At 44.0% G+C, this 21954-nt stretch overlaps 1 protein-coding gene across 8 annotated transcripts in view; it reads left to right on the forward strand.

Moving 5' to 3' along the window:
* The window catches only part of Slc4a4 (solute carrier family 4 member 4), a 329139-nt gene that overhangs the window by 50150 nt on the left and 257035 nt on the right, over positions 1-21954 (forward strand). For 2 of the 8 annotated variants that reach the window (XM_063240309.1, XM_063240310.1), the window contains exons 1-3: positions 5066-5235; positions 5565-5638; positions 19975-20154. In XM_063240309.1, the coding sequence (XP_063096379.1) occupies positions 5123-5235; positions 5565-5638; positions 19975-20154 (367 nt within the window). In that variant the 5' untranslated portion in view covers positions 5066-5122. The other 6 variants (XM_063240312.1, XM_063240308.1, XM_063240314.1 and 3 more) reach the window with 6 other exon arrangements.

Below are 21954 nucleotides of genomic sequence, written 5' to 3' on the forward strand. Positions count from 1 at the left end.
AGGGTATAATTTTAGACGTCAGGACTGAACCTTGTATTCTGTGGAGCTCCTGAAAGCTGCCTGTGAAATGCTGATTATGCTTTCCAGTTTGTCTGCACCATCGTCACTCTAATTGCAGGAACAGCCTGATTGTGAGTTTCGAGACTTGAGATTAACACCTCAGTCCTCCAGTGAAGGCCACTACACACACTGTAAATATAGTTTTCATGGCAGTGATCACTGATACAATGAAGGTCTTAACTACTCAGTATTTGTCTACTCGGTGTGTGTGTGTGTGTGTAAAGAATTGTTTGAGCAGATTTCCTTACTGTGCGCGGGAAACATAAAGTGAGAGATTATGGCATTCATTGCATATCATAAACAGGCAAGCCAGTGTAGATAGAGTGGGGTGAGCTTTAGTGCAAGGCTGAGTACTGAACTTCAGGCCCATATGCACACAAAAAGATGGGTGACATCAGGCTCTGGTATACACACATTACGCGCTCACAAGGATGCCGTCTCTTGTGCCTTTCTGAAGCCCTGTATTAATACGGTCCATGTGCAGCCTTATTCTGGACAGCAGGTTATCTATGGATTGGGGCTGTAAGATCAAGCAGAGACTTTTGTATAGTAAGCAGTGTGCTGAGGGTGGAGAGTGTCCCGCTTCCCGGACTCGTTGCTGCAATCACTGTGACTGTGTAGCTCACAACATAGCTGCAGTCCTGGAGTGACAAGGAGACAGGCAACTACCTTAAGCAGCAGCTGTTTTGCCAGTGCATCCTTTGGCAAAGGCTTGGAGTAGGATATAGCCGAGCTGTATAAAGTTCTAACCCTGAAACCAGATGCTGTTACCATAGAGACAAGTGCAATGCTACCGGAGGAGGCAGAACAGGGGAGGGATGTGGAGAGAGGAGGGAGGGCAAGTGAGGCGACTGAAGGCTAGCACACTCCAAGACCTTCAACCTTTTGAGCGTGGTGACAGCAGCCTTGCATTCTTGAAGCTCGTGTGCTGGCGGCCAGCCACTTGCTGAGTGGCAGCTGCTGGCACTGCACAGACTAGCTGGTGAGCACGTTGGCATTGGCGTGGGTTCCGGGGTGGGGACTCAGAGGGCTGCAGTGTCCATGGACGCTCGAAGCCCCGTGGCTGACAGTTCTGCACAAATATTTCTCATGCCAGGCTTATATCATTCTTGCAAGCTTGCTCCATGATTAGGACAGGCTGGCGTGAGCCTGTCTGTTCGGCAGCAGTTTTGATGTGTGTTACAATTAAATGTTTTGGTGTCCCAGAATAATGGAGACTAAGAAAAGCCCTGCTGCAGTGGGACTGTATAAAAGGAGTGTGACTCCCATCCCGGGCCCTGCTGAAGGAGGACAGGATTGACCCCAAGTGGATTTGCACTGACTGGTGTGACCCTTACCCCGTGATGCTGGTGAGAAGCTTCCAAATCTATTCTGAACTTCGTCTCATGCTGGTGTTGTGAGCAACCCAGGGAGCCATTTAGAGGCACACTTCTTCCTTTCTTTGTGTTCAGCAAATGCAGGGGCTGTGAAAGGACCATTTTAAGAATGGATTTGGAGACCTGGATGAGTTGATTACTAGAGGAAAAGCGAGTTGGGTCAGACGATCATTTTAAAAGATCTGTCTTTCTAATAATAGCTAGCCATTGCTGGGAGGATTTGGGGTGAAGGAACCCAAACCCAAATAAATGACATTTATGATGTGACGTAGAGACAGAGAACTTCTGAGTGTGTGTGGAAGTCTAGGTGCCTCAGGGTGTCCTTGCTCCCTGGATGGGTGGTGCTGGGGTGAGCAGGATTCCTGTTTTCAGCCTCACCTTGCCTTGCCTATAGAGGGATGCAGCTTTCAGGTACTTTGCATTAAAAGAAGCACATTTCTGATGACTTGCTGTGTGCGGCGTGGGAGGGATGGAAACTATCTGTCAGGGACCAAGAAGTATACCATTAGTGGGGTCACTCTGTGGCTGGAGCAAGGTGACCGTGGATCCGTGGCCCAGGAGGAGTGCTCATGCAGTAAGGTCTCTACCTTCCAGCCAGTTGTTAAAGATTTCTCTTCTCTTATTTCCCTTTTGGGTGTTGTGTACGGTTTTAAAAAGGGCTGCTTAAGACATTAAGGCTAAATGGGAATTTGTAGAAGGCTGACAAAAGACTTTAGGACCAACTTGATTAGCAGTGGGGTGCAGAATGATATTCCTTAGGAAATTATGCTGGGTTCAGTGTGCTGGCAGAACCAGGAAGGTCTGTTCTGAGAAGAAAGGTGCCCTAACCTACTCTGTGTTCCAGAGGGGAGGTGTACAGTTCATGTATGCGCAACAGCGCAGGGCTCCAGGATTTTGGTGGTTTATGAGGTCTTTTGAGAAAAATTTTCCACTAATCTGTCATTCCTCCTCCATTTCTGTGGTGTAACTGATGGGTTCATGCCCTTGGACTGTTTCTTTTTGATTACGGGGGGGGGCGGGGAAGGAAGCAGATGCAATTGTGCTAGAGCCCTCCACTGGGTCACCTGCCACTGTATCTGTGGTAAGTGACTGTGCTCGGGCAACTGGTGCTCAGTACATACTGTGAATGGTGGAGGGTGGGAAGGAGACAGGGGAACTGCTCAGTTCCCTTTCGGTGTCTCCCACAGATACAGGCTATATGTCTCAGATGCTTCGGTCTTGCTCACCAGCGTCCCCATATTGCCAAATCCAAGCTTCCCTTCTCCGTGTTCATCTTTCTTAACTTCTCATGAGCAGTACACACTCTTCTTTTTGGGACTTCCTTGACATAGCTCTTGCTTGGCTTCCCTCTAACATCATTAATGTGTCTTTTGGTACTGGGGATATAACCCAGGGCCTGTGTATGGTGGGCAAGCACTGAGCTTCATCCCTTAGCCCTGCATTCACTTTTTAGTTTTCTATTTGTAAATGTTGATGTGCTTCGTAGGTCTACTCTTTCATGTCTCTGTTTTCTTTCCTGGATGATCACAAAAAGTAGTAACTTCAATGCCAGCTTTTTAAAAATTATTTTTCCAAATTTTCTCTCCAGCCCTGAGCTCTTGAGCCCAAGACGCAGGCAGTGAACTATGTACCCGAGAGCTCCATGTTTACCTGAGACAGGCGTCTTAACCCTAGATGTCCAGTAGGACTGATTTCTTCCAATACCTGCCATCTCCAGCTGCCCCTTAGGCCCTCCAAAGTGTCTTAGTTTCTGTTTGACTCCTAATTATTCATTTTTTACATCACAGCCAGAGTGATCCTTTAAGAAAGCAAAAAAGCTCAAGTCATTCTGCATTGTAAAACTCTTTGTTTTAGGCTCCCATAACACCTAAAATTCTGACCCTTATCACGCCTCCGTTCCTCTGCAATCAGCTCCAATAGTGGACTTTCTTACTTGTCTCATTCCTGGCATTGCTGAACTTGTTCCCACTGTGGGCCCTTTGCACTTGCTATATTCTTGGCTTGAAATGATTTTTTCCCAGATTCTTTCACAGCTGGTTCCTTCCTGTTATTTTTAAAAATCTGTGATCATATGTGGCCTCCTCAGAAGCCTCAGTAGAAACACTCTATGTCAAGTAGCCTCCTTCCTAATGTATTTTGTGCAAAGCCTTTAATGCTATTTGAAATGACCTTGTTCATCTCTTCGTTAGCAGTTCTTAGGGAGCTTTCCTGTCATAGTCACACATGTATTTCCCTGCCTCTGCAGAGTTCCAGGAACACAATAGGTAGTAAACAGTATTTGCTGAACCTGTGGAATGTGTGGTATCATTTAATCTTCATGGCACCCTGAAGCTCAGAGAGATGGGGGAATGACACTTTTATGTCCTCAGGGTACTTTATTCTTACTTAACTCTTGAGGGCTGACTTCCCACCCTGTTTTATGTATTTAGTTTGAGTATGGAGAAAAAACAATCCTCGTCTATATCAGTATGAGCTATGACAAACAAATTGTGAGTCCTGAAAGAAGAGGCTTTGATGTACCCAGAGGTTTTGTCCTTCATGGCCCTGTCCACCTATGCTTGGTCAAGGTGAAAAAGGCATTTTTATTAAATAGTACATCATCTTCTGGGTCCTGTGCTGAGTGCATTTAGATACGTAACCAAAATTGAATTGCAATTAGTGCAAGTTTGGTATGGCAGTATTGTGGGCAAGGTTGATATCATTAACCTCATTTTGTAATGCACAAACGGAGTTCAAAAAGTTAATACTTTGGTCCAGATAACTGAGCTACTAAGTGATAGAACTAGATTTTTTAAACATGGGACTGACACCAAATTTCTGTCTTTTTATGCTCAGCTGGTTGCTTTGCTTTGCAAGATGCTTGTGCTCTTAAAATAGTAAGGAAGAAAATACAAGTTTAGTGCACATTCACATAGATTATAGCAGATATCTGAAGTACAAGAATAAGTTATATGCACAATATGGAAAACACACTTACAGCATTCAGTGCCCGTGCACATAGTTGGATGAATTGAATACAGAACGAACATTTGGTTCTCTGGCAGGGCTCATATACAGTATGACATAGAGCAGCTGTCCCTGGGGAAAGTTCTTTGTCTCTAGACTCGTACTATACAAGCAGCATTTGAGCAATTCAGGATTTCTCTCTCTTTCACTATAAATAGAGTCCATGGAATCCTGTATAACAAAGTAAATGCTATGGGAAGGAGTCACAGAGTGTGGAAATAAACCTTAACTCATTCTATAAACTGGAAACATGTTTGGCATCAGGAGGCTATAAAAACACTGTCATTCCTTGGATGGATTATGAGGTCTTATTTAGCATATGAAATTTCAGAGTAGATCCTATTATGTAAGGAGATAGGAGAACAGCGTAATGTGATTGCCAAATGGAGAACTTTCAGGGAAGAGTTAACAGGGTCTCTCTGTACTTAGAGAGAGAGAGACATGTGAGGAGGGTATGGAAAAATGAATGAATGGGTGGCATATATATATGTGCCTATTGCCAAAGCCAGGGCGCAGGGTAATCCTCAGATGTCAGGTTTCTGTGAGGCCAACATGTGACTCAAAGCTTGCCACTCGACAGAGAATGCTGGGCTGTGCTGGTATTAAGAGGCTGGCTGGGAGCTGGGCTCCCACTGTGCACGAATCTCCCTCCCCGCGCTCTGTGCTGTGGGTGGGTGTGTATGTGTGTGTGTGAGGGTATACATTTTGAACAGTGGGTGTTTAAAGCACTGAGAACTGGATTTCCACAAACGATCATCACGAGCACTCCAGACACATCAAACTTCCTGTCTTGGTATTTTTTTTTTCTTTTTGCTCTCATCCTCTTTTTGCAAACCCCAAGAGGCGAGCCCCCAGTAGCCAGCCTACAGGATCGGGATTTTCTCTCACCGGTCTATGGGGTGCCCTCTCAAGGGCAGGACTGCAGCTATGTGGGACCAGCGTATTCTCCAGTACCCGACGAGAGGAGCTGTGTGAAGGAGCAGCAGCCACCCGAGGAGAGCGACTGTGCCCTGCTAACATGAACAGCAGCCTGCAGGTTCACTTGCCCCGGAGCTGGGCTGCTGCAGGCGGCTCACTCCAGGAAAAGTCTGAGCATTCTTTTTTTCTTTTTTATTACTATAGGATGGAGGATGAAGCTGTCTTGGACAGAGGGGCTTCCTTCCTTAAGCACGTGTGTGACGAAGAAGAAGTAGAAGGTGAGCCTTTGGGTCTGGGAGAGTGATCATTCATATCCCCGTGTCTCTGTAGATGTGTGCATTTTGTATATCTTGCATTTTCAAAGTTAAAAACCAAAGCTTGTCTATGGAATTGCTTTAATCTCTGCATTTGGCTTCAGCTCAGAAAGTATTTTAAGGACTTCACTGCACCCTCAGAATCTAAGTCAGTGTGTTCTTAACTGTTTATTTTTTAAGTCTCTTTTTAAAAGAGATGCTTGTTATATGTCTACTTCTGCAACAGAAATAAATATTTCACAAGATACTATTAACCACTTTCCAAAGACTAATTTCGGGAAGCTGCTAGATTTATATAAATGTGCTAGGCAGCATCTTCTAATACTCTTTTTGGTAGTTTTCGGAGGAGGGAAACAGATGTTGCAGAAGGGCTGACACCACTGCTGTGGGAAAATGGGTTAAGCTGAGGATGTGAAGAGTGGTGATCATGGACGAGTTTTAGTTAGGAAAGGATGGACAAGTAGTTTTGACTTACAAAACCCTTCTGGGACCACTTTCTCTCTGCTCCCAGTGCCTGTTACAAGAAACCAAAGAGCTTTGTGTCAGCTGGTGTGGTGATGCCTTCCGTATGCATCTCCTTTCTACTTAGCAGTAATGTGGGAGCAGTGCGACCTGAGCGATAGTGAGAAGGTAGGGTTTCATCAATATTTATGGAGATAATTATGTGAGTGCATCACAGGAATACAAGTGATTATGATATTTATGAGATTTTCATAAAATAACCAGAGGCACAGATAGGCAATATTCCAAACTAAATGGGACTTGCCATTCAACCATATGCTCAGTCTTACGCATTAAAGGCACCCAAGAGACAATTCATGTGGTGAAGGAGGCTGGGCACTGGATGTTCTGGAGCAATCTCTGAGCAGGCGAGACGTGGGGCAGCAAGCAGACGGTTCTTTTGCATGGCCTGAGTGGGGTGGCTGTGTTGTGTTGCTGTTTCTTCTGCCTGCAGCGTGCAGGATTGGCGCCCAACCCCCACTTCCCACAGTTAAGCTCTCGAGACTGTTAAAAATTTGATGCCCAAGTTTCTTAGGAAAAAGGAAACTGCAGTATTTTCTTTCATATTGTTTTATGCATTTTTGCAGCATGACTGGGGGAAAGTATTAAGGTGGAGAAGGCAGAGTAGTAAAAGTTCTGTCTTCAGAGTCTTGTAGTCCCCACGCTGAGTCCCCACTGCAGGGACAGACAGGAAATAAAGTCATTACCGGTATAGCACCGAGGTGTGAAAACAATACAGGTGCCAGTGAATATCCTGCAGTTTTAGGACAGTGAAAGTGGAAATATCTTGGGAAGGGAGATTTCCTGTGTGTATTTTCCTTTGAAAATGAGGTCTCAGCTGCGTTCACAGGAGAGGGACGTCTGGAGTTGGTCAGGTCTGGAAATGGGCAGCACTCTGCTGAGTAGAACATTGTAAAGTCTCTTCAGTGCTTGGCCTCAGAAGTGTAGTTCCTCAATTATTTCCCTTGACTTTGAAGCACAGCATTATAAATTCAATATAAATGCACGGCATACAAATCTATAACCTGATTTCTTTGGAGAGAAACAAAAACATAACCAAAAGTAGTGGAGATGGTTTTGGTGGTTAAACTTGCTACATGGATTTTGTATACATTTCCATTCTTGTGTGACCATTTAAAGTTATTGTCTTTCGTATTGATTACTGCCCGAGCTGATTACATTGCTATCAAGTATGCTTAGTTGCCTTTTGCTGAATCCCAAAGCCATAGCAGACGGTGGTGGCTTATGGAGTCATTGTTTGGTGCAGACCTCCCAGTTGTGGAGGCTTCCTACAGTAGAGGCCTTGGACCCACAGCTGGGAACGTTTCTAACTCAGTGCCCTTACAGCTGGCCCTCCCTAATCTCCAGCTTTGCTAAGTGACGGAGGCCTTACATTTCAGATGGCTCCAGGGTCACCGTGAAGTTGAAATGAACTTGGCATATCCATCATTCCAGCAAACAAAAGGGATTTGATTGTCAAGACCTATGATGAAGGTTCATGCTTTAAGCGGAAATGCTTTTCTCAAGCATATGAGCCCATCTCGTATTTGTAATTGCATAGAGAAGAGGGTCTTTGGAGGCAAACAAAATGTGATCTCTAGTCTGAGGAGCTGAGTTTCTACTACATTTGTGTCAGAAGGGAATGTTCTTAGATGTTTAAAGAATAAGGAGCTGAAACACCTTACATGTGTGTTATGTTTCCCTTTATGTAGCAGTTACTTCTCTTGCTTCTAGAATAAACATGATTAACATACATTGTAGCATCTTGGAAAAAATAAACTTAAAAATTTTTTTACAAGGTTTGCACAGATAAGGGTGTTCCTGGTAAATGACTGTTAAGGTGACTGTGGAGCAGTAGCTTAGTTACTTTGAAATGTTCATGCTTTAGCAATGCTCCTTAGGGTCTCCCAGTTTCCAGTGAGTAGGTTCAGCTCCCTTGAAGGTCAGAACAGCCAGCTGCTGTTCTCTTAGTTATTTGTAACTCTAGGGTCAGGGGCAGGAGAGAGGCTGAGACTCCACACCACAGCCTTAGTTCACCCTGTTCAACTTTACTCTCAGTGGGCGGCATGACAATCTACATTCTAAAAGCTCAGAGAATATCATCGGTTGCGAAACTCCGTAAGAATAGAATGAGTCAGAAAAGGAGTCATCTTTTGTTTAATTAATGAATTTATCTATGTGGTATATATTTAAAGACCTAAACCTGTTTTCACACATTAACCTCGTGTGTTAATGGCTTAGAGATGGCTCTCTAACAAGGAAACAAATGCCAATTTTAATCTTTAAATAAATTGAAACTTTTATGTCTGTTCTTTTATTCATCACTTTAGGTATGACTTTGGAAAATCAGCCTTTTGGGCAGAGGACAGTTGCTGTGCATCAACTAATTTAAAAACTTCAGCATTTCAGATGTTATTATTCATTTTTGTTCTGGGAGGTTGCAGTTTCTGCCCCAACACTTCCACAGAATTGGCCTGTAGAATGACCCAGAAGGGCTGAGACTGGGAAGCAGACCCTTGGGTTTTGTTGGCAGAGGGGCAGCCAGGTTTTGTTGGGTGAGTCCAAACTGCGATAGGAAGCCAAGAGTCTCGGGTAGCTTTTCCAAACAGGAGAAAATCCTATGACCGTTTTATGCTGTAAAAAGTCAGTTTGGATTTGGATCTGTGTGATATAAACAGATTACTTAATAGTCTCATATTTTGCAATAGGGGAAAGGAGCAAACTCCACCTTATCCTTTGAGATAAGCCTTGGCTCTGCGAGGGTGGGCAACTCCCAGTGGTCTTGGCAGCTCTGACCTGGTGAGGGGGGGCCTCTTGCATCAAGCCACCCCAGAGACTTGGAAACATGAGCGCAGTGGGGTGGAGGGGCTCAAACGTCTCTGTTTGTCAGGCTTGGGGGGCTCCTAATGGCTATTTTGATGTACTGTGACAGTTTCCCCTCTTCCCTTCATGACAGAGTCCCAGCAGGAAGTGTGCTCCCACCTGTCTATGGGGACAGTTTCCCAGTGTATACTGATGGCAGTTCAGAGAGAGTGGGATCCTGAGAAAGCTCGAAGTTCTCAGGAGGGCGTTTAGATAAGTGATATGACAGAGTAGAAGCAAAATGTTAGAAAAAAAGTAAATGAATATGTAGTATACATGAAGTAAAATGTGTATAGATCTACCCTATATAATTTTCTTATATTTTTATTTAAAATTTTTTACACATTTTTTTTCTTTTAGGGTCCATATTCATATGAGATAATTTGGTCTTTATCTTACTCTTGGTGTAGTTCTGTTAAGTTTTATAGAGATCATTGTCATTGTTACATTGCGTACATATTTGTGTTGATTCTAAAAAGAAACCTGCAAAATCCTCTGCCTTATCCTCTTTTCTTGTTTTCTCTATTTTGGAGAGACTTCAAAAAGTGGTGAAATGGTGGCCTTTGGCTTTTTGGAGGTGATAAGGACCTCAGTGTTTTGCAGCCATGAAGTCCTAATGACTAGAGTCTGGCTTTCTCTGATCTCCTCGTGTAGGTCAGAGGGTGTACTATTAGAGAGGGGTATCATTGGAGGGTCACTGTGGAGCACTGGGGCCTGGCAGACGTCCGTAGTCGTCACAATGGTTTCGAATGTAACTGCCGAGGAGGCACCAATGAAAACCTCTCAGATGGGCCGGCTGGGCTGGGCTATTCTGAGCGTGGGTCAGGAGTGTCTGGTTGCATTTTGCTGACCTCTCCTACACTGCTCATTCTGGTTGCCCAGAAGCAGTGTATGTAGAAGAAACACTTGGGCAACTCTTGCTTAAGGAAGAGCCTTCCTCACAGAGGCAGTGCACACGCTGGATCCCTTAGAGAAACCCGGCATGGCATTTCAAGGCGCTGAACCTGGAGCAGCAGTGTGGTTTTCCTGAAGCAGATGGATGCCTGTGGACCTTTTCCAGCTCCAGGGTTCTTTCCCCTGTGCCTCAGCTGAGTGCTTGCCAGGGCCCCTGAAGCTTGAACACTGTACTCAGCCTTGCAGCTGCCTAGTATCTCCTTTTGCATCAGTGGTGTTAAATATTGATACGGATTTTTGGTCCTTCAAAGAAATCTGATGGTTCCGAAATGAAGCAGCCACCACCCTTCCCAGAGTTTTCCAATTGCAGAGATTTCCCTAGAAATGTTCTGTGGGTGAAAGCCTTTATTCACGAAGCTGCTTCCTAAGTGTCAACATTCTTTGGTGGCAGTAAACCATAACAAATTGAACTGGGTGGTTGGATTGTGTTTTGCAAGGATCCCAAAATTCTGAAATAATACACGTTGCAGCTATTATTTCTGTTGAGACTCTCCTTACCTGGCCATGGTTCCATATTTACTTTTGGGGATAGCTACCATTTATGTTATTAAAGCAGAGTAACTAAGCATCTGTTTGAAAGAAAGCTACAAAACTTACTCAATGGCTCAGACATCACACCTTTACCCTCCTGCCAGTATTCACCTCCTGTGCCTGGACTGGAATGGTCAGGCCCAGAATGGCCAAGTGACAGACATTTCTCAAGAACTTTGTCTGGTCCTTTGATGCATCCCGATTCCCTTATAAGCTCTGGGTAGAAGATCTAATTTTCCCAGTTAGACTGTTCTGATATACATTGCCTTTATTTGTTAAATTGTCCCCTTTTCCAAAAAGTGGTGTATTAAAATGTAATTGTACATGGGGCAAAATGCAAATGCTGGCTCATTGTCTACTAAAGGCTGCAACATTGTTTCTCACGGCAAGCAGGTTCAGATATGAATTATTGTTCCACAAATAGGAGGATGCGCCAGTCTATGTATATCTAAACATACACATTCTGCCTGAAATGTAGAAAATAGTTCCACTCCTGGCTATTATGTAATTTTAGTGACAATTACAGGAGATTATGCAACAATATAGAAATAATACTATGTAGTTTAGTCTGAGCTAAATATTTCTCCATTTTTGTGACACAAGATTCAGAATCATTGGGGGATCTGAAAATGGGTCTGAGTAAGTGGCATAGGAAGAGACTAAGGAAAGATGAGTTCAGGTTGCTTGCTCATGAGATTGTGTTTGACTTTTGTTTTATTTTGCTTTCCTGACTGATTGCATTGAGAGAGCTGCTGTGAGACCCACCAGGACAGGGCTGCACGACTGGTTCTGAACAGCATATCCCAAAGTGCCGGTGACCAGCGCAAGAGTGCTTTGTGACACCATTGAATCAGCAGAGAGGGAACTGAAATGATTCCTTTCTCTGAGAGCTGCAGAACCTTTAACTCTGGTTGTTTTTACCTGTCCATGAAGTTAGAGTCTGAAAGCAGCTTTCCTAACTGCAATATACAGTGTGTTCACTGTTCTTTATACTCCGTTAATTTCGAAAGGACAACAGATTCTGCTTATGTTCTGTTGAAATACATAACTGTAACCAGGCTAAAACTTCTGAAAATAAAAATAGATTTTGAATTTTAATAATCTTTGTTGCATAAATCAGTTTCAGAGGGCAATAATTTTATTCATAGACTAGTTAAGCCATCACCAGAGCCCTCCATTGATTGTTAATTTTTCAACAAGAAATTCTAACTGTACTGCAAAATAAAGAAGATGCCTTTGATGTAGAATGAAAGCTCATAATTGAATCCAGTGGATGCATGTGTCTGGCAAATTAGATCAGTATCTGATTGTTCAGATTTTCCCTTGCTTGCTTCAGGCTGTGCTCTGGCTTGGAGGGCACAATGGCACTGGGGTCTCACGACCCATTTCTATTCCTGGCGATACCAGTGTCCTTCTGAGTGACACAAGAAAAATCATGCTCCTGTGGCTGTGGTTGCTTCATGCAAAGTGCATCAGTGGCCTGTCTTCTCAGGCAGCTCCTAGAGATGCACTGAAGGGTACTGGATAATTCCTGAAACCTGCTTGTCTGTGTGCAGTAAACCACTGATGCATTACTGTAACTTCTGAATTGCAGGGCTTTGGGTATGAAGAAATGACTTTTGTATCCCATCCCCTAGTTTTGGTATGAATATGAATAAAAACAATTGAATTCAGTGGCTTAATAAAAAAATTAAAAGTGTTTGGGAAATGGCACACTTCAGAGGCTTTGGGTTCAATCTCCACAAACTCAAAACAAGCTTAGCCCACATTGGTTGATATAATAGCTTGGGCATCCCACAATAACATGAAGTCAGAATCCGAAGGATGAGCAGAAATCAGTGTAGGTGAACAATGAGGGAAGTGTCCCAGCAGGCAAAGGGAAGATCCAGAGACCAAGGTCCAGAGACCAGAGGAGGTGACCCTCTGAAGAACAGGAAGTGCTGTAGCTGGATTGTGTATACAGGGACAGTGTGGCCTGCTGTGGCTGGGACAGGCAGTGCATGGCCTTTCATACCATGCTGAAGATTCAGGGTGTTTTGGGTACGGCTGAAAGCCACTACCTCAAGAGTTGTATTTTAATAAATATTACTGTGACTGGAGTATTACAGGGTGCACCTAGGAAGACAGTGATAAATAGTGGGGAGAAAGGGGTTGGACTTCCATGGAGAGACGAGTTTAGAATGGAGAAGAACAGAAGTCGATAGAGACAGATGGGCTAATTCCCCAGCATTTTCAGATGGATGGATGGGGAGGAATGGATGGATAGGTGGATGAGGGTGGTTGTGTTGGATTTCTGCTGTGAGAACTTTGGGGGATCATGTAGCACATTGTTGAGGAGTGGTGGGGAGGATGGCAGCTCAGCTTTTGTTCAGATTCAGGCATCTGTGAGACATCTGAATCAAACTGTGTAGGTAATTGGCTATATAATCCAGAGTTAAGAGGCTGGGACAGGGTGGGGATAGAAACCTAGGCACTGAACTGGCATCTAAAGCCAGAGGAGTGGATTCTGTTACCCAGCGTAAGAGGGCGGGAAGAGGATGAGACTAGACCTTCGAGAGCCAGGGTCAGTGCTGTGCACTGCGGGAAGGCAGGTAAGATGAGAAAGGTCAGTGGCCATGGTGTTGGCAGAAGGATGGTCTGATCGGTGGTCTTTCTTACAGTGTGGGGTCATGGTTAGGTGGAAATCAAATGAGCTAGCTGAAGAATGCCTGAGAGAAAATTACCACATCAAGAAGTTGGAAAGAATCTGCGGGATGATGGTGGATGGTGTAAGGTTTTAGCCTTTGCTTCTGTGCGCTGTGCTACACTTGACCAGTTTAAACATTTGAAATTATTAATCGTTAGAAATTTTAGAACTAGAGAGAGTTTGGGAATCATCTACTAGTTCAGAGTTCTCATCTCAGAGTTAGGGGAAGAGCCTCAGGGGATTTGGTCCAGTTGACACCATGGCCCTGGGGATGACTCAGCCTGGTGTTCACCAGGATTACACTTATTCCCAAGTGTACCTCTCTGTGTCTGTTCCTTCTGGAGAAAAAAGGAATTTAGGAAAATAAATGAGGAATGTAAGAAGCACCTGGATGAGTCAGAAGTGGAAAGAACAGAAAGAAAAATGGGAAGTGTTGGAAGGGCTTTTGGGAAGGTGGACAGCACCAGCCCAGTGCGTCTCTCTCTGCATGGCCCCGGGGTGACGTGTGGGATGGCTGATATTACAGCCAGGACAGCTTTCTATCCCGGCACAGCTCGTGGAACTAAACCTGTCACTCTGTGATTAGAAGACAGTGCTTTCAGAGAATCATGCAGCCTTTCTTTCCTTCTAGGTAATCACTACCTTGAAAGGACTAATCATCTTTGCTGCTGTTTCTGGTGGACGGGAGGGATGTGAGGGACTGGTACCACAGTAGTGAGTAAATGGACAAGGAAGGCTCATGTTTCCAGGAGTAGAGGAGCTCTTGCCTGAGTCCAGGATTAACTGGCTATTTGGCTTTGCTGGTTCCCTGGAAATTGAAGAGGGTGAGCCATTTAATATTTATGGTCACTTGAACTCTGAGAGTGCGATTCTGTGCGGGTGTGTCAGGGCATATGGTCCGCTTCTGGAGACCTGTGGATAACTTCTGGGACTGGGATTAATTAGGCATCTTGAAACATTGCCCTGGTTGTTGGTGAGGTGCTTATCTTTACCTCACCCACTAAGTACAGAGTACGAGGGCAGGGAATCACATACTAGTTAGACATTTTGTATGTAATTTTCTACAAAAAAAATTACATATATACTATATGTAATTTTACGTTAATAAACATATGTATTATAAAATATTTTTCTATGTAAAAACTTGCACCTATCCAAAATATAAAAACAGAGATCATTATTTCTACTGAGTAGTAATGTGTGTTTAAAGTCAGGAGCCTCAGACAATCATTTCATAAAGAGCTGGCTTACCTCCTGTTAACTGAAATTATACCATGCCTTTTAAAGAAGTTTTCTTTTCAAAAGCTGGTATTTATGCCTCAGTAAATAAGCAGTGTTACTTTGACTACCTCTCATTAACACTGCCTATGGACACTTAGGCTTTGGAAGTAATGAACTAATTATTTGTGTCTCATTAAATATTTCAGGTTATATATATTGGTCTATTTTCTATTACAGAAAGTGCCAAAAGTACCTCTTCCATGGTAACTGGACATGCTGTGACTTTGTCTGTGTTTTCTTATGCATGTACTTCTAATTAAGTTTTTTTTGGTCTAGAAGTAAAGTCTATGTAGCATCTTTTTATAATCTGTCACTCATCCAGGATGTCTGTCTCCTCTCCTAAATTTTTCTTTTCATAATTAAAAAATTAGTAAATATCCCTTTAATTTTGCTTCTCCTACATTTCTCTCAGCAACAGCTACAATGTGTTTTAAGCATCTTGGCATAAAACCAGGTTACTCTAGATAAGCCAGGAAAGGTACTATTTAACTTATACTTTGGGACTATTGTTGATGGAATCTTTGCTGTAAACTGGAGAGAACAGGAATTTAGTGGGTTATAGAAAGAACAGCAATAAAGATCTAAGCCACATTTGGGCCGTCACTCAGTATTGAGCTAGTGATGCATCGGGAGGAGCTGGGGGCGGAGAGAGGGTGAGATGGCTGGGGTGGGAAGGTTGATTTCTGGGCCAAGATTTCACCTATCCTTAGTGATAGCACATGACTGCAAGCTCAAACTGAAATATTTTATATGCCACCTCCTTCCAAAACTGCCAAGTTTGAAGTGGAAATGACAAGTTGGAAAATTAAAGTGTGAGGTTAGTGTGTACAGTGGATGTCATGAGATCGTATAATCGCTGCAGGTCGGCCCAGAATCTGTCTCTTCTCTGCTCAATGGTCATCACAAGGAAGGAGACATAACTAACCCTACGCTGTTCAGTGTAAATACAGACTGTGTTACAGAAGGCTGTTGGAGTGACAGAGAGACACAACCCTTTTTGCTAGTAATATCCAAGAGGTGCTTCTCCTGTGGATTTTATGGATAAGACATAGTGGGTTAGCTGAGGGCGACACCTTTGCCTTCCCCTAATCTTAAGTGGTTGCTGTCATCTGTGTGTACAGTAAACACAGCAGTACATTTACTAGTAAGGAGCTAATGGAGTCATTGTGCATACATAGAGATATAGTATTCACCATCAGGTCACCTACAGGATGAAAAAAACATAGTCTTTGTTTGTAGCACCTAAGGGTTATGTTTATCATGGGAGTAGACACTTGGATATGACGCAGCTCACTTCTTATTTTCATCCCCTTCCATCCCTCCTTGCTCCTTCCAGTTCTTGGTCCCCTTCCTGTTTACAAAAATTATATTTCCATTTTTCTTTAATTTTGTTTGGAAAGAAGATGGAAAAAATTTGAAGTTGTCTATAGAATTTTTAATTTGGTCAGTAAATATTTCATTTTCTACCATGATGGGTGTAATTTTTCTAAGTTCTAAATCATTGATGGCAAAACTGGTGCCTGTGTGAGCTATCTTGGCCTGAATGGCAAACACACAGTTAAGTGTTAAGAATTCTGTGTTTGCCAAGAAATGCAGTGTGGCCACCATGAGGGTCAGGTACCCTCAGCAGCAGCAGGATTGCGTATGACAGCCTCCTGGTTCTGCCTGCTTGCAACCAGGTGGAAATGGGGAGAAGCAAGAACCACATAGTGATTATTTTTGACATTTAGAGGTAAACTGAAAAGCCGTGTTTCTTCATAGGGTCCTGGCTGCAGTGTGGATTGAGACATACTCCCCAAACCTTTCGAGCTGGTTGGAGTCCACACTGTCTGTCAGAGCGAGGCGTGTGCTGTAGAGTATTTATTTGAACACATGACATGGAGGATCTTGCCAAACTGAGGAACACTCTTCGCCTGCACACCTAAATGTGTGGATTCCAGTAATTTTACTTTATAGTTCTTAGCAGCAACAATTCAATAGCGTTTAAAACAATCACCTGTTCCTTATGAGTTATAGCTGTTTAAGAACATTTTGATTTTTCATTATCTCTGGAAGCAGTTTTTCCTGGAATTTCTAACAGAGAAATTTTTTTGAGCATAAAAGAATTCCCTTGCAAAAAACTATCCCTGATTCTTTGAACATCTTACTATTTTATATACGCACAGGGTTGGATGGTTTGGCTGCCAGATTTTTCTTTTTCTTTTTACGTGTAAAACAATGCCATACCCTAAGCATTTGTAGCTCCCCTGAGTTTGAATTATAATTTAAAAATAGCCATCCATCTCCATGACACATCTCTGAGACATGGAAAGATATTTCAATGATATTTCAATGGGAACATTTTCAGTGGTAATGCTGGTCCTGTTGCTTGTGAAGGCAGGTCTTCTGTGGGGTTAGTAATGATGCTTCCATCCAGCTCACCTGGCTTTTGTTGCTCCTATTGCTTGGCACGTATGGCTTTACCACCGGGCCATCACTCTGAAAAAGCATGCCTGCCCCATCACCAGCCACCAAACGAGGCTGTCTTGCTCTCTGGCCATGGAGAAAAAAGCTGAAGTGGACAGCAGTTAAGTAATTGATAAAGCACTCAGCATGGTTTCTGATCTCCAACATTTTTGTTAACCCTGGAATAACTTCTTTCTCTAGTTGAACACGAGACTGAAGAGGGAAATTTAGTTCCCATTAATAGGTGGGAGGAGGAGGAGGAGGAGGAGGGGGAGGAGGAGGACGCTTTGAGTTTTGCATGGCCCTGCTCAGTGCTGTCATTTCCCCTAGCAGTTCCCGGGAGGCAGGGTCTTCCTCGCGGGGATTTCTGTTTCATCATGCTGTGGGGAACTCCACACAGCACAGATAGCCATGGGAGAGCTGGAGAACCCTGGCTTTCCGGGGTCCTCGCAGTGCTGGGAACGGAGTGGCTGCCGGTGAGCCAGGGGTTGTCTCCAATTGTTAGAGAGGCTCTAAAGTTGGATTATGGAAATATTTGTACAACTCTTCCTTGACTTACACTCTTAAGATGAGTGGATTTTCTGATTTGTAAATTATAGCTCAATAAGGGTGCCCGAAAAGAGAACCCCATTTGTAGTTGGTGCCAGCGCATGGCACCAGGGAGCGTGGTGCCGAGGTGGCAGGAGGGGAGCAGGGCATGGGCAGGTGCAGCCAGGGATCTGCTGCAGGGTGGGGCCTGTGAACAAGTGGCCCTGTTCCGTGGTGACACCTCAAGCTAGGTGCCAAGAGATAAGGCATTTGAAGGTTCACTCGGTGAATCACTGTACCTCACCAGGTTGAAGTGTTTCATAGTCAGAAGTATTACTGTAAAACCTTATCAGCCCATATCTGTCTTTTAAGTGACTTGATCAAACATATTGCATAAATATTGGTAAATATGTTAAATCTTTCCATGTAATGTCCACATGACTAGTGTAGCTTAATTACCTTTTCCCCTTAATTCCCATTATTTTATATGATGTAGAAAATATTTAACGCGACAAGTTGTAAATTTTTTTTAACCTCTTAATTTGTGTGCATATGTGTGTGTATATCTCACTGAGACAGAGACAGACAGACAGAGTCAGAGCGAGGGAGAGAATGTTTCCTCTTCAGGGTTAGGCCACTGAAGGAATTGGCTGGCTCTGCTCACTGTTGTTGAGAAGTGAGATAAAACTGCAGGACTCCCTCAGTAACCAGAGGGCAGGAAACAATTGACACTGTTTCTTAATTCACATTGTTTCTGAGACATTTCCTTCTTCCTCCTATAATGTAGCTTTCCCATGAGAACAATTTGCTTACAAATGGTTCTACATGATAAAAATCTCATTGACACACTTCTGTGGGGAGAATACCATGATGCTTTGTAGCAGCAGGCTGTGGGTATGTGTGTGTGTGTGTGTGCGTGTGTGTTGGGAGTGGGGGGTTGTGAGTGTGTGTGTGTGCGTGTGTGTGTGTTGGGGGTAGGGGGTTGTGAGTGTGTGTGTGTGTGTGTGTGTGTGTGTGTTGGGAGTGGGGGGTTGTGAGAGTGTGTGTGTGTGTGTGTGTGTGTGTTGGGAGTGGGGGGTTGTGAGAGTGTGTGTGTGTGTGTGTGTGTGTGTGTTGGGGGTAGGGGGTTGTGAGTGTGTGTGTGTGTGTGTGTGTGTGTGCGCGTGCGTGTGTGTTGGGGATACGGAGCTCTGCTTCATGTAAAGATACCTTCAACTGTATTCCAAGCATCTGTATTTCCTTTTGAACACTAGCTCATTCACTTGGAGGTCTCCCTTCCTTCGCTGGACTCTCTTGAAGCTGCTGGTCATTCATTTCATCCCTGCCAGGTTGGGGGAATGCCCCTCTGATGACAGGGTTTTAGATGGGTCCGAGGAGTGGCTAGACGTAGCCCAAGGGTGTGGAACTGCATGGTGTCATGTGTCATGCTGGCGTGTGTGGCGTTGTCCACAGCCTCACACAGTCATTGAGGAGCACTTCTAGGGATGGGACAGGAAACCTGTAGATGAGACAGGCCCATCTGATTTTCAGTCCAAAGAGGAGTCATACTAGTTCTGAAATGAGGATTCTCACATTCAGAAGTTATGCTGTTTGGAACACAAAAAGTAAAAGTTTTCAAAAAGTCCAAGATGTAGAATTTTGTCTTCCTGTTTTTTAACGTCTTACCAGAGTTTGTAAAAATGACTTGTCAATTTTGCAGCTTCTTCCATCTACAGAACTGAAAGTATTTCAATCCTTTTTTCCTCATGCCCTTCTCTTCAAGGCAATTTTTGCTGGGCTGAGTTTATTTTTATCACTGCAACAACCAGTTTTTAGAAACTTTTAGGAATGAAAAAAGGAACACGAGAATGGCACTGTAGCTGACATTCATTTTAACTGTTTCCTAATGTGAACATTTGAGTATTTCTGAAATCTCCTATCCAAGGATGTCTTATTTTTCTCAGTTTGTCCCAGTTCTAAGTCTCTCTTCTGCAGACTGGGTAAAAAAAAAAGTTACCTTGTTAAACCTTATTCTCAGCAATGACTTTTTTGAACTTTGAATAAGGCTTTATTTTTCTGGCTTCAGTGGCATCTTTCTGAGCCTCCACATCAACATAATGACAGACCTGTGGCGGGTTAGAGTGAGAAAGGCCTCCGGTTACCCAGGTTAAGCCTCTCGTTAGATGATGATGAGGTTGAGGCCTAGAGGTGAAGGTGAGAGAAGTAATTGATGATAGAGGTTCTCCAGGATTCCTGATTTCTAGTTCGGTATCCTTTGGTTATCATAAACAGAACTAGTCAACCTGACAGAGCCACTGTGTACACTCACAAAATCCGAGTGTCATGCAGCAGTTGGAATTGTACTGTCACTCTCCAAAAATGAGAAGAAATTCTATTTTTTCCAGCATGAATTTTTCAAATGTAGAATGATCATGTTGTGTTCATAGACCTTCTCTGACTGTGGGTCCTGTGTGAGTTGTGTGTGTAAGAGAATGCGTTTTGAAGTAAGCGGTGATCTGTGTATCTTCCTTAGGCCACCACACCATCTACATTGGAGTCCATGTGCCCAAGAGCTACCGGAGGAGGAGACGTCACAAGAGAAGAACAGGACATAAGGAAAAGAAGGAGAAAGAGCGGGTCTCTGAGAACTACTCTGACAAGTCGGATGTGGAAAATGCAGATGAATCCAGCAGTAGCATCTTAAAACCACTCAGTGAGTACTTTTGGGGCTGACACCTCTCTCTCTCTGCCTCGCTCCTTACCCTTGGGAACAACAGTTTCCAGAATGGTCCAGCTGACGTGGGGAGACGCAGCAGTTCTGAGGTGGTCTGGCCTAAAGGATGATGTCTGTGGACATGTGCCAGCAGGTTGATGTAGGAGGCCATCTAGAAGATTCTGAGTTGATCAGAAGAGGTCTGTCATAGGCTTAGTGGAGTTTCATGATGTACGATGTGACAAGTGAGACACTGTGGTGTCATGGTAGCATTGAACTGTAGAAATCAGCAGTCACTAGAAGGCTCTTAAGAGCTCTTTGGGTGATGAGTTCAGTTTAAAAGCAAGTTCTCTAGAGACAACATATTAAGATGAAAGTGTACACACATGCACCTCTTTCCAAATGTCCACGTTACGGGTGACATTGGGCTCATGGGCTTGGTCAGTGACTTCAAAAGGAATACAGTGGACCTTCGTGTTACAACTGGCCTGACATGAACAGCTTGGGTCATGATCAGAATTTTATTTTTAACTTAAAGCCAAAGTCTTGAGTTATGACCCAAATACTGGCCGCTTGTGTTTCCAGATGGTCTCAGATACAGTTTTAACCCTCACAGAGTTCTGGAAGGAGCATTATTACATCCTGTCCTGTATGGTGTTAGAGAAATCCTGGGCCGCTGTCTCTCTAAGGACACTGAAAACTGCCTGTGTGTGTACAGGAGAGAATCTTTGAGGGCTGTGTAGAAGAGCCTGAGCCTTCAACTGACAGCCTGAGTTGCAGTGAGCCCTTGGGAATGCATCGAGTTCTTAGGTCAAGGGTTCACTGTAATGGAGAATCTTTCCATAACTCAGAGAGGAATGTGGAGCAACAGTTCCTGAAATGTTGGACATAGTACATATCATATGTTGTTAAAAGTGTTATTAAGAGGAGGTAGAAGTCAGAGAACACTGCTGGACTCATGTGATTGAGTGGTTTGTGTGTAGGCCTGTGTTTATGCTGCTTTTTGCCTTTTTTTTTTAACATGGATAATATTTGGCTGCAGAGTTGGCCTCGTGGCTGTTGTACATGCAGTTGACACATAGGCCAGTGTATCAGTCAGTGATCACTAGAGAAACAGATTTAATGCAAGGCATATAAATACATGAGGGTTCACATGGTGGGCTCACAGTGGCTGCCCACAGAATCAGGTGTGGGAGAGTGAAGAAGGGTCTGCACACTGGAGAGCTGAAGGATCCAGTCAAAGACCGAAGGCCTGGAGCTCCCTGTAGAGACCCCTGCGAGTCCATGTCAGGAGGCTGAAGAATCTTGGAAGCCAGAAGATGATGTCCAAGGTGAAGGTGAAGACAGGAGCTCCTCCGAAGACACAGAAGGAGCCTTCCTCCTCACTTCCCTTTGATTCCATCCAGGCTACAAGCCTCCACGCACACTCAAGGAGGTTCTTCTGCCCCCAGTAAAGCCTTACCCTCACACCCAGTACTGCACTGATCCCATTAGCCGGGCGTTTCTTACTCAAGCTGACACAATCAGTTTACTGTCATTGGCCAGTTTGGGGAGATCCCCCAAGGGACGCCACACGTAGACCGCTCTTCTTTCGGCAGAGAGGTGTACACTCCATCTCCTTGCTGCAGCTGCAGGCCAGCTCAGAGGGACACCTCAGGGGCGTGAGCAGTGAGCTTCAGAGTAAGACGAGAGCAGGTATCAAGGGCAGCGATGGGACCGAGCAGGTGGCTTACAGAATTAAAGATTGAAAGTTGGAGGACGCCTGGGAGATGGACCACTAACCTAAAAGGTGTCATAATA

The sequence above is a fragment of the Cavia porcellus genome, unplaced genomic scaffold (assembly GCF_034190915.1).
Source record: "Cavia porcellus strain 051 isolate PalLab524CR breed Dunkin Hartley unplaced genomic scaffold, mCavPor4.1 scaffold_30, whole genome shotgun sequence".
Taxonomy (NCBI): domain Eukaryota; kingdom Metazoa; phylum Chordata; class Mammalia; order Rodentia; family Caviidae; genus Cavia; species Cavia porcellus.